A 14,516-nucleotide genomic window follows, 5' to 3' on the forward strand; every position below is an offset into this window, starting at 1 on the left:
GTCATTTAACTAGTTTTAAAAGTCCCAAACTTTTTAAACCGCCCATATCTAAACCATTTTTAGAACCAATTAAATAACTTTTTACAATCAGTTTAGATAGCCTTTATGTACTAGTGACTATGACTTTGTCATATGTAACATCTTAAACATACCTAAAAATTTACTCTTGGCTTAATTAAGTTGATAAGAGGGTAATTAAGTGAATTTGAGTACAATTAGGATCTTGGATTTTAAGATTGAGTTTGAGAAAGAAGCAGGGTTTTTATACAAAATCGTCTGTTGTTTATTATTCACTAAAGATAACTAGTTGTGGTTAAGCACCCCTAGAAGTAGGTATGCTCTCAGATCAAAATCATCCATGGCTTTGATTTAAACTGAAGACAACTCTTTATGGTTTTGAACAATGAGGATAGGCCCTGTTAAGTGGAGACAACCATAAATGGTTGTAATTTATAACATACATGACTGTCCACTAATTAAACATCATAAAAGCATTTTATGTAAATGGTCAAATATGTGATCTATAATTAATGGTGTTTTTTAGGACACTAACAAAGTTATTTGACCTTTGAATAGCCTTGAAAATGATCTAAGATGGTGTACAGGTTAATCGAGCATAAGAGGTGTCCAGAATGGCATGTGTACTTGCTTTGCCATGTGCCATGATGCACAACCAAAATCTAGGTTAAATTAAACACGAAATCACCTCTGCTTAGAAGAAGAAAAGAAAGACATGAGAGAGAGGTGATAGAGGAGACATTAAGGGCTACTAGGGGCTTTACATTGGGAGCTGATTGGAAGTATTTAGGCGACAGATGGCCATGTTAAGTTTAAAATGATTTACTATCATGACGGCAACAACATGTCATGGTATAAGACCATGCACACTACTATGTATTGCACATCGAGAATATGGGTTCTTTGTGCCATCCTATGTGGTGCATATGCTATGCACCATAACGAGTAGAGCATTTTGTGGGCAATCATAATTGCCTCTTTTAGTGCTTTTTTGACAAGTTATTTGACTTTCTTTGCTTCCATTACCTTATTTGATTTATTTTAAACTATGGTTTGAGCTCAAATATCTTTCAAAAGGAATTTTCTTGGGATCCTAATATTTTAAACTATCTATTTCTAAATTCTTAGGTTGTGATGACTTTACTTTAGGATTTTAATTAATCTTGATTATCACAATGGTGTGTTAGAGTGTTGTTTTGGTAATGTCAAGGCAAACATTGCATTTCATACCTAAAAAACACAAAAACAGAGGGAGAGGAATGAGATTGAGAGAGAGGCAATAAAGAACACCCAAGGCTCTACTAGGGCATGATTTTGTGAAAACTTAGGAGCATTTTTTAGCTTGCAATCACCTAGGGTAAGTTTCCTATGCTCTTCTCTACATTTCTCTCTCTTTTAATAGAATTTTAAAGTTAAGGTTTGTTGTTTGGGAGTGATTTTTGGACTTTAAAGTTATGGGTTCAAATCAATTGACTTAAATGGAGTTAATATAAGAGTTATTTAGGTTGTTTAAACCCACCCTTAGTGATTTTAAGCATCCTTGAGCTTGGGCTCACCATTATGGATAAATTTATGCCCTAAATACCACTAATGATGATGGTTGAGGATTTTAATCTGTAATAAATGATGTTAAATGGGTCTAAAAAGGTTGTTGGAACTAAAGAGAGTTAATAAACTCATCAGATATAATGAGATGCAAGAAGTTTAGAATATTGAGTACTTAAAGTGTTGAGATAGGGGGTTAGGTGTGAAAATGATGACATTGATAATGTTGATATGATTAATTGTAGATTAATAATTGTTAGCAATCTTGGAAAAGCTTTGAAAGTGTTTGGTTTGGTATTGAGGAGTAAATATTTGACCTCTCAAAAGTTTAAAGTAATCAAAAGAATTTAATTTAGCATTTGTTAGTTTAATTGATTATAGTTGTTTATAATGTATTTTTGAAAATGAGTATGCCTTGAAAATGTGCAAAAGGAAAGTGTGGCTTGAGATTGATGATTTATGTGGATTCGATGCACCTGATCTTGATTATGTGAAAAAGTATGATTAGATTTTTGTTGAGTATGATTATAATATTTTGAGAAAGTGTGAAATGTGATGCAATGCATCTCTTTAGGCATGTGTACGTTGCCATGAAAGTGATTGTGTAAATTGAATACATGTCATTGAGCGTGAGGGTATAAGATGATAAATATGAATGATTTGAGAAATGAAATGTGATGATTTATGAATAATTCATTGTTATTACTGTAAAATTAATGTGATATGATGATGAGCAAATTGAGTTTAAAATATGAAAATTGATGAGTATGATGATTTTAGTTTTAGCATGCTATATGTGTTAAACAGGTTTTCATTGCATGATTAGTGGGAGTTGGCTTAGAGAGAAGAGTAGTAATATAAAATTCACGTGATAACGGCCACATGTCGTTGGAATCTAAGGCTAGCCACTTATCCCACTATTTGTCAAAAAACCATCCCACTATTTGTCGAGGGACTTTAACCTAACTTGTCTCTACTTGTTCATTAAGGAGACTAGCTTAGGGTTACAACACCCCATGGTATTGGGAAAAATTGTGGTCTAAGGGTGAGTGTAATAGCCTTAGTTAGGTGGTTCCTCACAATTGAAGAGCTAGGATAATCTATTCACATGGACAAACTTATTGATTATTTATAGCTCACGATTTTAATTAAAGGAAATAAGAATGATATAAAGGAGGTATTGATCATGCATAGCATCAATGTTGTCACATGATTGTCATTATTATAATAAGTGCATATTATCTATGGTTGCATGATTATTAGTATTGTCACCGTTGCATGGTTTGTGTGTGTGTGTGTGTTGTCGTCACATCGATGTTATTTTTTTGACAATTGCTTGTAATTAACCATAGTCATATAGTTGTTAGTATTATGACTATGGATGATTGATGATCAATGTGGTTATGTGAATTTTGAATATATGTCATGTGCATATCTATAATTGGTTAACTTATATTTGTATAGGTTAGATGTATTTTGATTATTGAGTGGTTGTACTAACATTTTTTTTCAATATTTTACAAGACCTAGCTTAGTTCAGGACAAAGGGAAAGTGTCAGAGGTTTAGGGATTTATATTCCTAATTGTAGTCCTCACTTATTTTAGTTTATGTGTATTTAAATATGATAATGCCAACTAGGAACTCATACTTTGGTGATTTGCTTGCAATATCCATGGTTGATATTGAATATGTGCATTTTGGGCCCTACATTGTATGAGTTAAGTTTGATAATATCTAAAAAAGTCAAAAAACTAGTTCAAGTAAGATATTGGTCTTTTGATTAGACGTAAAGTATGATATTCACTTTTAATGTTAAATTGCCTTTCCTTTTTTTTCTTTTTTTCCAATCTAGGAATTAAGAGTTGAAACTAGAATTATGAATTATATGATTGCCTACGTTGCGGGGTGTGACCCATAATTGGGAGTTTGTGGCTTCTAGTGCAAATGCCACTATGTATCTCCCTATTTTGTGCTACGTGGTTGTTTTCCCATCTAATTTCAAATATTTTGATTGTAAAACAGTATCACATGTTTCTGTACTTATTTTGACTTTAATCTATATTTATTATTGATATTTTTAGAATTGTTTTTTTTTAATTTATAAAACTTGAGATTTCAATTCTTTAAAAAGAATTTGAGTAAGGCTTGATTTGAGAATTTGGAGTTGGGCTCTAATACTTGTTTAAAACATTTTAACCATGGTTGGGTAATCTTATAGGCAATCCATAATTATCTTGGAGATTTTGACTAAGTGTTGAGATAATAAGGCGGACACTATATCATACATATATTCTTTCTTTTTATAGGGATTTGGATTTAGTAAGTAACATAAATTTACTCACTCAATGAATATTATACATAGTATGATATACTGTTTGATTTAATTAATCAGCTATTGGAGATTTTATCCAAAAAAACATCAATTCTCAAATTTATGGAGAGGATAACATACTTGAGGAGTGTTTTGATTGTGATGGTTATTTTGAATTTCTAATATGTATATATATATATATATGTATATTTTTTATAATTTTTAAGTGTTAATAAAATCCTATGTCTAATAATATAATCGAGACATTCATTGAATGAGTTAATTTAAGTCAATCATTAACATAAAATCCTATTTATTATACAAGAAACTATCATATATGTTTTCTTGTTTTTCATAAATAAAATTATAAAATTCAAGAAACATTTATTATATTTTTAAATTGTCTTTCATAAAATTAAAGTTTATTTTTATGAGATGAATTTATTTAATTAATTACAAATGTATTTTAGTCTAAAATTTTAATTTAATATATAATTGTTATATTTAATCAATGTTCTCGAACAGTGTGAATTAATTATGTTTTCCGTAACTTTGAGTTAATGCTAATCAGCTCAATTTCCTGAATGTATTAGTGTAAAAAAAAAAATATATATATATATATACATACATGTTGATACATACACATGCATATGTATCGTGCTCAACAACGAAGTTTAATTTTAATCCGACATGTTCCTACCTGTTAGAAATGTAAACTAAATTGCTCCATATGTAACCATAGCTAGCATGACAAATGTTATTGAATAAAGAATGAAGGACAATGGTTTTGAGATACTTTACACAGTAATATATTAACCATCATGTAATTATATTCTTTGCGTTTGTGTCAGTTCTACATGCTACAAAATTCTACTTTCCAACCAAGATTTTCTAGAGATTACATTTTTAAAAAAATTATATTGGTGCTCAAGCCGCAAGCGTTAATTTTGATTTCTTATTTTCCTAAAATGTGAGAATCATGAAATTTATCACTGAAAGATGGAATATGCCAACCATCCTATTTCGCGCTGAAAAGGCTTTGGTCATGAAGACCGTCCGGCCTCCCAGATCCACGATAGGGTAAAATTCAAGTGCTTCGCAGAGCACAAATCCAAACAAGCGTAATAGATGAGGCCGGGAAATATTTCAGCTCTCTATGACGTGGCAATATGTTATTGGTCCTCTAACTCGAGTTCACGCCCGTTACCATGTTTCGTGTTTTGTAGCGATGTAAATTTATATCATAAAGGAAATTCAGTAGAGCCACGAGTCGGCTCTGTCGCTTCTCTCTCTCTCTCTCTATTCATTTCTTTTTCTTTTTCTTTTTCTCCGTCGCCCTGTCTCTCTCTCTCTGCGACGGTCAAGGCGTCCAGTCACGCGTGGCCACCGTAGTCTCAATAGCCACAACCAGCGGCCTCCGCAGATTGCATAACTTTGCGGGCGTTCATTTTTTTCCTTGGCAGATTTTTTGCTTCCAAGAAAAGCAATGCCAGCACAGAAGCGCTTGTTCGACGCACAAGAAGAGGATGCTTTACACGGCGAGAGGAATCGCCATGAGAAGCCAGAAGATGGATTGGGTACGTGTTACTGTGCCCAAAACCCTCGACCAACCTAAAATTTTCACGACGGGAACTTGTTACTTCATGCAATTTATCTGAATTTTGGCTGATTGTGTTGTTTCGTGATCTTTTTTCCCGTCGCTATGTATTCCTCAGAATCTGATCGAAGCCCTTCGGAGAGCACTGGCGACAAAGAAGAGTATGTTAGCTGATCCGTTACTCTGATTTGCTTTCGTTGTTTACTATATATATTCTTCTTCTCCTCCTTCTCCTCTTCCATCGATTATATATGCTGCTCTTTGTTTTTCAATGCGGACTTAATTCTGAATCGACATGTTCTGTTCTATTTCACTATTTTCTCATCTCGTTTTACGGCGGTTTCTTCAGTATAAAACGTGTGGTTTTAGGAGCATTCGAGATTATTGGGGTGGTTTTGGTTATTCATCAGTGATGGGTTCTCTTTGGCTTTTGTGGTCGTGGATGAAGGAAGATCTGTAGTTCTGATTGTTGGTGGAGTTCGGTGTTAAATTCTCCGAAGCAGGGTTGTGACTTTCATGACTTCAACATGAGTTCATATCTGCGTATGGATAACTGAACGTTGTTCTGCGCTGTGGGTTGGATTGTTGTTTTATTTACTCATCTTACGAGGCAAAAATTCTTGTTTGCGGTTGCTTAGAAGGATCAAATCTGCCTTGGTTGTGGTTTCTCTTTTGAATTCAAATTTCCACGGAGAGAAACGTAGAACACTTAGGAGAGATTCAACGGTGTGGGTGGAGCATTGTAAGCTTTAGGTTGATGAAATGCCATCTTCTTAGGACCTTATTTACTCATGATTAGCCTTACCAAAAGCCTGCGTTGATTTGAATGTTATGTTAACCATGAGCAAGAACTTATTCTGTGAGAAGCATTTTTATCTGGTGTTAAAGTCACGTCATCTTTGGCACTTAGTTTCTCCGGACGACCCATTGGTCTTTACTTCTGAATTTTTATAGCAAGAGCATGCTACTCTGCTCAAGCAAATAATTTGAAACGCGTGAGTGCATGCATGCATGCATGCATAAGCTAGCCATATTTTCTCAGGAAAAAATGTCGCACAGTATTCATGGTGGAAAACTGAAAACTATTATTAATGGGCTTTTAGAATAGAATTAGTTATCAGGTTTCTTATTTACCATTGGCTTTTTTCATTCATATGATTTTTTGAGAACAAGGTATACATGTTTTACTGATTACAGTGATACACTCTCCAAAAGACATTTCCACTGTGTCTTTCTCAGCATCTTCTTTTAATTCCAAGGTTAATTATTTCTTATCAGTCAAGTAACCATTGGTGAAGTTTCTCTGTCTGTATGGCTGCCATCATCTCTATGGGGGTAGTACATGCACTTGGACGAAAATTGAGAATATGGCCTTTGGCAATGATTCATCCCCTTCAAAGTTATTATTAGCCACGTATCCTTGTGCATTGCATAAGTCTAAATAATGAATAATATTATTCACGAATTACTTATGAATAATGCAGTTGGTCATAGATTTTATGTTATATATTGATATTAAATTGTACAATTTGCTAATACCTCTATACATTGGTGTTTGCTTGCAGGTTTGTTGTTATAAAATTGTCAGATGTACGCAAGGAAGTTCAGTGCCCTATCTGCCTAGGTGTGCATTTTCTTTCTTTCTTTGTTTATTTTTTTGGTTAAAAATCATGCTTAACATAATTTCTTTAAAAAAAAAAAAGCATGAAAACTAAATAGTGAAGGGGCACAGCGTGAACACAAGGATGAAAAAAAATTTTAAGTGTCTACTGCTATTTGAAGTGTTGTGCATCTGGGTACACAATTCATGTTCGGCATGGATATGACTCTGTTGAATTTTGAGCTGAACACTCTGTTGCATTTGTAAACTGTGACTCTATAAGGAATTTATTTTCGGTCTTTGGAATATTCAAGGAAGAAAAACTGCAGTAAAACTTGTAACCAGTGAACTATTTTCCAGTTTGAGAGTTAATGGACTATTGAGAATTCAAATTGTGATTCAATCAAAACAGCAACAAACTGGTAAGAAACAAATAAATCTCATGTGGTTATGTTTTCCCATCAGGGATTGTATTTGTGTTGCTGTTTTTATGTTTGTGGATGCATGAAGTTTTGAGTACTTTTGGGCAAATTGTGCAGGAGGAAGCATTTTAATCTTTATTTTAGTTTGTTTACCAAAGTATCAAACTATGTAGAAATCATTGATTACTTGTACTGCAGGCATTATTCGAAAAACAAGAACCGTAATGGAATGCCTGCACCGCTTTTGCAGAGAGTGTATAGACAAATCCATGCGCCTCGGGTTTGTGCCCCCTTCTGTACATCATCTCAGAGATCAATTTTTTGCAATTGGGATTTTTTTTTTTTTATTTTGGGTGCAGAAATTTCCCCCCTCCACTGCGTAATCTGGACTTGTTTTGTTGCAGCAACAATGAATGCCCTGCCTGCCGCACACATTGTGCTAGCCGACGCTCACTGAGAGATGACCCAAACTATGATGCCTTAATTGCTGCACTCTATCCAGACATAGACAAGTACGAGCAGGAGGTAACCTGGATTTTCTTCATCTTATTTTGAAAAATTTACTATTTCATCTGCCTGGTAAGAAATCTTATTAACAAGGCTCTGGATAGGAATTGGCTCTGCATGACGATGAAAAAGCTCGCAATAAGCAGGTGAGGAAATCTTATTACTTCACGCACAAATTCTTAAATATTTGATGAGACTTAAGAGAGTTTACTTTTCAAAAGGATTAAATGCTTTTTTCATTTCATTTAGCGGGAACTGGAAAGAGCTTTGGTGTGCTGTAAACTGTAAAACACTGTCATAATATCAAATGATCAAATGTTTTTTTTTTTTTCAATGCTTGATAATTGATCACTGATTATGTTTTTTTTTTTTTTCGCAAGATATTACTTCTGTTCATAATATATATTTAAAGGGTTTCATCTTTTGTGATCAGATCCAAGAATCTATTGCTCAGACTCTTCAACGACAAACAGAAGCGCTGGGTAAGAAACGCAATGCCAAAGCGATTACAAGGAGGTCACAAGGTAACTATAGAACTTTGCAATTGAGGGTAAGAAGAAATTGTAGAAGTACGATTGAACTTCAGGGATCTGATGACACTGAGGACATGAATGATGATGATGGGGCCAAGGGTTCTTCTTCTGGTGATGAGTTGATAGAAATCAAGTCAAAAAGATGTAAAAAAGGGGCGGAAGCACAATTTCCTCTGCACTCTGCAACCACTGTTGCAGATGGTGCCGGTGATGAAAATGTTCCTGAAGTGAGTAGAGAATTCTTGAGTCCTTCTAGTACATTTGCCTGGGGAAAAAATGGCCACCGGAGTCACACCCGAGTCAATGGCAAGAATGCCAGAAATAGTCGCCTTGCCAAATTGATTGATAATCTCCGTAGCTTAGAAGAAAATGATGATGAGGTAATTAGCTTTTTTTCCAGCTTTGGTTTGGGTTCTGCTGGAATATAAAATATTAAATTAAAATGCTGTAGCTTTCAAGCTGGTGCAAATGGTTTGAGATCTCATGTTAACTTTTAAACTGGTGCGGGAGATTTATCACGGGGGTTGCATAGTTCATGTCCTTATCATTTACCATCATCATTATTTTTCTGAATCTCGTTTCTGCTTGAGCACTTGCACCACCACAATAATAGGATTGTTGATGTTGATTTATATTGTTTCAGTTGGGTGTCTCCCTCATGCTTGTGCCTTTTGATGAGAAAAGAATACCAAGTTTGCAGCAGCCATACCTCTACTGCAGACCTACATTGTCTGTCAGGCACCTGTGCCAGGTTATACTCTTTGCAGAAATTAGATTTCTATTCAGTGTGTAATGTGTTCTAATTTGTTTTACTTCCTACAGTATGTTGCCCTTCAAACAGCTGTACAGGCTGATGAGGTTGAGATATGCTTGGTAAAAGAGCAGCAAGCCAACTTTATTAGAGCTGCAGGCTCAGTAGATATACCCAAAGATAATTTGCAACTGTTGAGAGAGCAGGAAACTTTGGCCGAACTTAAACCTGATAATTTTAGCTTTGGCCATCTGGTAAATCTTATACGTGGACTTAACTATATATGGCATATACGTGAAGAACAGCTAGTTTGCCTTTATTAATCACCGCTTTCTTCCTCGCGTTTTCCAGCTTATGGCATATAAGAGGAGGCTGTTGAATTCAACTGCGGCTGACTTGAGGTGAATGACGTGCAATCATCACCCAGACCAATTCTCGGCTCCATGCATAATTTTACTAATAGTAAACAGTAATTAGTCTCAGGCAGTTTCATTGTTCGTCTTCCCCCCCCCCCTTCTTTTCTCGTTCCTTTAAAATTTCCCTCATACTGTAGAAGAGCTGAAATTAGTTTGTATAGTGCACAGAAAATGAGAATCTCAAATGTTCCTACGTTAATTTGACACACTTCAGGTTTGCTTACAATCTGTGTGAAAGCTTTGGTGTGATTTTTTCTTTATCATTATACAGATATGAAATACTCCCTCCGTTAAAAAATGTAAGACATTTTTAATCGAATCTCACTCCCGAATAAAATAGTTATCTATTTTTAAACTAATGTTATCTTTTTATATTTATCCTTATTAAACAACCTATAATAAATATAAAATCATTATTAATAGCGGCACTTTTAAAAAAAAATAATGATTACTTTAAAAGATTAAAAATATTTTATATATTTTAACGTTTAATTCTTTAATAAATGTTTCATATTTTTTAATGAAGGGAGTATGTATGTATGTATGTAAATATATATATATATATATATATAGTGCTAAGAATTGCATGGTGCTGAACAGATGTTTGCAAGCTACTGCGGACTTGGGGCCTCGTCTTATATATGCCTCGTGATAAAGTTCCTATTCGTTCGCTTTTACAACGTCTGAATTATGGTTGCATAGTTTGCTAATGTTGTTTTTTTTTTTTTTCATACAACGAACTTTGCAAATATTATCCCTAATTTTATGAGCAAATATTTTAACCTGTGATAATGTTGACACTCGACTACACCTTACTGTTTCTTCAACACTAGCCTTAACGTTTTAGGAAAAAAAAACTGCACTTACCATTTGGGGTTGAATGTTCGCGTCGTTTCATTTCATCCGTATCTACAACGCTTTTATTGTTCTCGGTGATTCATTCATTGAGCCACCTATTGGTATTAAAATAAATCATTTGGTTGAAGGTTCTTAATTTCTCACAGCTTTGATGGCGGCTATGTTACGTTCGTTATTTCACGGAGCAAAGGAAAGAAAAATTAAATTCTAACCGCTAAGAGTAAAGGTTTCGATTAAGCAGACTGAGATGCCATAATTTTCAAACCACGTAATAATGTGTTAAGACCGAAAGGTTCATTGTTTTCATCCATTCTACCACCGCAACTATAATAAATGATAATAATATCTCTCAGCTAATACCAAGTGAAAATTATAACTACGAGGTTAAGAGGTGACTTTTCAAACTTACTCACATTCTGTCTTAAAACTTGCAGACAAGAGAAACGTAAAACCTGTGAGGCCGTGAAAGCCTTCTCCTTCTGCATCATGTGAAAGCTATTAAGACTCATCTAATATCACTCCACTAGATGCTTCACTAAGTACCATCACACCGCTCCCATTCAATCCATTCACGTTCCAATGAATTCCTCTAGCAACCTCTCCTCTATACTAAAGAAAAACTCGGAACCCCATTTTCAAAATCATGCATTACTTCTTCTCCTTCTTCAAAATCATAATACAACATTAAGGACATGCCCTTCTTCTTCCTCAGGAACCCTCTGGGCTCGAAGATGAAGAAAGGTATCAGAACTTTCTGCAACACCGATGGCTCAACCTCCACCCTCAACCAACAAAGCAGTACTGTTGACGAAAATCCAAGGCAAAGCTCACCAACTCTGGAGGATCTGATACTACAGTTAGAACTAGAGGAAGAGATCGCTAGAAAGTCAAAGCTTAAAAGCCATTACAACGATGGAATCATGAGGGGCAGGATGTCATGTGTGAACAATTCTGACATCTTAAGATCTGCAAGAAACGCCTTGAATCAGTACCCAAGATTCTCGCTTGACGGTAGGGACGCCATTCACCGATCTTCGTTTGGAATCCAAGAAGGAAAAAACTCAGTTTGCTGTGACACAGGCTTAGGACGAAGGTTTCCGCTGGAAGAAGACGAAGAAGAGGAAGACGAAGAGAAGTATGGGTTAAGGAATAGGTTTAAAAAGACTCTGTCTTTGCCTGCAACTCTAGCAGGGGAAAGTGTGGTGTGGTGTGAGCCTGGCGTGGTGGCTAAGCTAATGGGTCTGGAAGCCATGCCAGTGCCTGTGAACAGCAGAAGACCAGATAGCAGGAAGGAGAAGTTGAATGGTATCATGAGAAGACAGAATCTGAGAAGGAGATTTGAGAGACATGACTTAGAGAGAAGACTGGCCATGGAAATGCAGGGTAATGGTGGTAGTACGATCAGGAGGAACAAGAATGGATGCTGCTCTAGAAACGAGTATTGTATTATGAAACCAGTTTTTCACTAGAATCATACACGGTATGCTCTCAAGGTTTAACTTTCTGATTTACCAATAATCATGGATTCATTACTCTCTCTCTCTCTCTCTCTCTCTCTATATATATATATATATATATAAAAATTTATGCAAGTAATGCCTCGAGGGTTTTCATTGATCTGTACTTTTCTTGTTATGAATTTTATTACGCTGATATTAAGAGACCAGAACGAAGTCTGGTTGTTCCAATCCATTCGTGTTATTCACTTACGATTAACTTCACGGTGATTTTATGTTTAGTCAAGTTGATACCTTGAGAATGAGATGCAGAAATGAGAGATCCAAAAAGTGATAGGAACGGAGCGTTCCTCTTACAGAAATATTGAACACGCAGATTACCGGTTAATCTGCTGGAGCAAAAGCACAGGCAAAAATATAAAAACGACACTCAGTAAACGACACGGACCAGAATCAAAGTCGGACGCGTCAAATGGAGTACACGTGGCAGACATTCAAGGAGAAAAGACAGCATCTGCATTAGACCCTCCGTCAAGTTAGCGATGCTTGCTCCTGGTGTCTCCGCTGTAGAGCCTGCCACGTCATAAAACACACACAAAGTATTTTTAATATTAACCAAATAACAGAGGAACATATTTACTTTAACCAAATTTTTTTTAAAAAAAAGAAGGACTATATTTACTTTCTTCAACTAGCAAGGGAATTTAAAAATTGAATTTTATGATCATCCATCAACATGCACTGCTGCCGTGACATTTTTGAGATTTATTTATAATCTATATCTGTGAATTTAATAGGGAGAAATATAAATAACTACTAACTTTCATTAAAAATTTGAATTTGAATTATAATTAAAATTATTGACAAAAAGTGACACAATTTTGCCGGAGAGTTTTTCTTATTTGACACTACTTTTAAAAAAAATAATTTAAAAAATTAACAAAACTTAAAAAATATGCTAGATATAATTTCAAAGTGGTATGATGTATTTGGATACTTTTTTACAATTAATTTAATTTAAGTAATTATCTCTAGTCAACAAGCAGCATTGTTCATAATTTTTTCAATTATCCAATCCAACAACAAGTTAATTATACTCTCATCATGATTTAATTTTCAAAATACTTACTTTCAATTTAATCATCAAGAGATTAATTCTTCTCCTACTTTTTTGATTCCATAAATGCAAAATCTTTCAAAAGTACATGAACATTTATTTTGGTTTATAAGAATAAAGATGGGATGAGATGATTTGCATTATATTACCAATCATAAACAGTGGGAGAATTTGGGAGAGGCTTGTCAAACATCTCAGCACCAATGCTCTTGGTGGCAGAGTTACTCCCCGGATTGAACACGCTCCTCCACACGTTGTCCTCTTTCCTCGCCGACGTCGGCGTTGACGGTGTTTTCGGCGTCGATGCCTGTGATGTCGGCGACGTCATCATGCTTCCTTCTCCTTCACCATCTGATCATACAAACACTACAAATTAAATATTGATACACATACAAATATCAATCGCTAACTAGTTACTTGCAAGTGCTACGAGCAATACCTTTGGTGTTGAGCTTCCTCAGCCTCCCAAGTCCACGCTCAGGTTGAGGACCGGCCACAACGTCGTCCCACAGCTTCTTCAGCATCTTCAAATATCTCTTACGTGTGTACGTACCTTCTCTCTCAAACTTAAACGCTGATCTGATGAGTTATATCAGCATTGTGTTTGTTTCTGTTTTTGTGTGTGTGTGTGTAATAGACAGAGAGGGAGAGAGAGTGGGGGAAGAAGCTTTGTGGAGGTTCCAAGTGGAAGGTTCTGCTTGTCTTGCACTGCGGAAACTATGGAGAGTGCGAGAAGCAGCAATGGATAAGGATGGATGACATGAGAGTGAGACACAAATTAAACAGTTGTTTGACTTTTGTGTCTTTGTGCTATTCTTCAGGAACAGTGTTCTTATAGACCAGCACTTGACACGTGGACGATCCTCCCCACTTCCTTCATGCCCCATGCTCTCAAACGTGTCACTTGTTACGTTTTGGCTTCCTAGTAACCGCAATATCATTTGAGACACAACAGAGGTAGAATATTAAATATGAATATTTTTTTAATTAAAAAAATTTAAAAATTAATTTGTCATATCATGAGTCTGGTAAAATATATGGATAAACATTAAAAAAATGTTGGGATCTTTTATATTTAAGAAATGAATCAACATACACGCAAAGAAAAATAGAGGACAAATAAATAGATAGAATTTTACTTAGGCTCCTCAAGTACAAAAATTTGTATTTATGGCTCAATAGAATAGTCATTTTTGCAAATTTTGAAAAGACTCATTTGCCCTAATCTCAATAAAATGCTCGTGTATACACAACACGATGTTTATAAATTCTCAATACAATGTTCATGAGTGTACAATAATATTAACTTGAAGTATGTTATTTCAATAAAAGTAAATTATTTATTATAGACTTTATGTTGTACAAATATTGTAAGTCTACGTA

The 14,516-nt window shown here is 35.0% G+C and overlaps 3 protein-coding genes across 3 annotated transcripts; 2 read left to right on the forward strand and 1 right to left on the reverse strand.

Moving 5' to 3' along the window:
- Positions 1–5,142: 5,142 nt before the first annotated feature.
- LOC129305021 (putative E3 ubiquitin-protein ligase RING1a) lies at positions 5,143–9,927 on the forward strand. The gene is made up of 10 exons (XM_054944919.1): positions 5,143–5,452; positions 5,591–5,633; positions 7,038–7,096; positions 7,693–7,774; positions 7,899–8,019; positions 8,106–8,147; positions 8,435–8,914; positions 9,178–9,285; positions 9,357–9,539; positions 9,637–9,927. Exons 1-10 carry the CDS (start codon positions 5,362–5,364, stop codon positions 9,688–9,690), a joined length of 1,263 nt encoding a protein of 420 aa, XP_054800894.1. The 5' UTR covers positions 5,143–5,361; the 3' UTR covers positions 9,691–9,927.
- A 1,216-nt stretch (positions 9,928–11,143) lies between these two features.
- Positions 11,144–12,151, forward strand: LOC129306879 (uncharacterized). Its single transcript, XM_054947657.1, has one exon. It carries the CDS (start codon positions 11,252–11,254, stop codon positions 12,026–12,028), a length of 777 nt encoding a protein of 258 aa, XP_054803632.1. The 5' UTR covers positions 11,144–11,251; the 3' UTR covers positions 12,029–12,151.
- Positions 12,152–12,307: 156 nt separating this feature from the next.
- Positions 12,308–13,829, reverse strand: LOC129306880 (dormancy-associated protein 1). The gene is made up of 3 exons (XM_054947658.1): positions 13,573–13,829; positions 13,283–13,484; positions 12,308–12,589 (listed from the first exon to the last, which is right to left on the reverse strand). The coding sequence occupies exons 1-3, from the start codon at positions 13,655–13,657 to the stop codon at positions 12,553–12,555; spliced, it is 324 nt and encodes a 107-aa protein (XP_054803633.1). The 5' UTR covers positions 13,658–13,829; the 3' UTR covers positions 12,308–12,552.
- Positions 13,830–14,516: the final 687 nt, after the last annotated feature.

Source organism: Prosopis cineraria, unplaced genomic scaffold (genome assembly GCF_029017545.1).
Source record: "Prosopis cineraria cultivar Desert tree isolate PC_DT_omini unplaced genomic scaffold, ASM2901754v1 PC3, whole genome shotgun sequence".
Taxonomy (NCBI): domain Eukaryota; kingdom Viridiplantae; phylum Streptophyta; class Magnoliopsida; order Fabales; family Fabaceae; genus Prosopis; species Prosopis cineraria.

Coding starts and splice junctions, on each gene's coding strand:
- LOC129305021 (XM_054944919.1), top strand. CDS start 5,362: ATGCCAGCACAGAAGCGCTTGTTCGACGCACAAGAAGAGGATGCTTTA. Junction 8,020..8,105: donor TAGACAAGTACGAGCAGGAG/GTAACCTGGATT, acceptor GGCTCTGGATAG/GAATTGGCTCTGCATGACGA. Junction 8,915..9,177: donor TAGAAGAAAATGATGATGAG/GTAATTAGCTTT, acceptor ATATTGTTTCAG/TTGGGTGTCTCCCTCATGCT.
- LOC129306879 (XM_054947657.1), top strand. CDS start 11,252: ATGCCCTTCTTCTTCCTCAGGAACCCTCTGGGCTCGAAGATGAAGAAA.
- LOC129306880 (XM_054947658.1), bottom strand. CDS start 13,657: ATGCTGAAGAAGCTGTGGGACGACGTTGTGGCCGGTCCTCAACCTGAG. Junction 13,485..13,572: donor GAGGAAGCTCAACACCAAAG/GTATTGCTCGTA, acceptor TTGTATGATCAG/ATGGTGAAGGAGAAGGAAGC. Junction 12,590..13,282: donor TCTCCCACTGTTTATGATTG/GTAATATAATGC, acceptor ATGACGTGGCAG/GCTCTACAGCGGAGACACCA.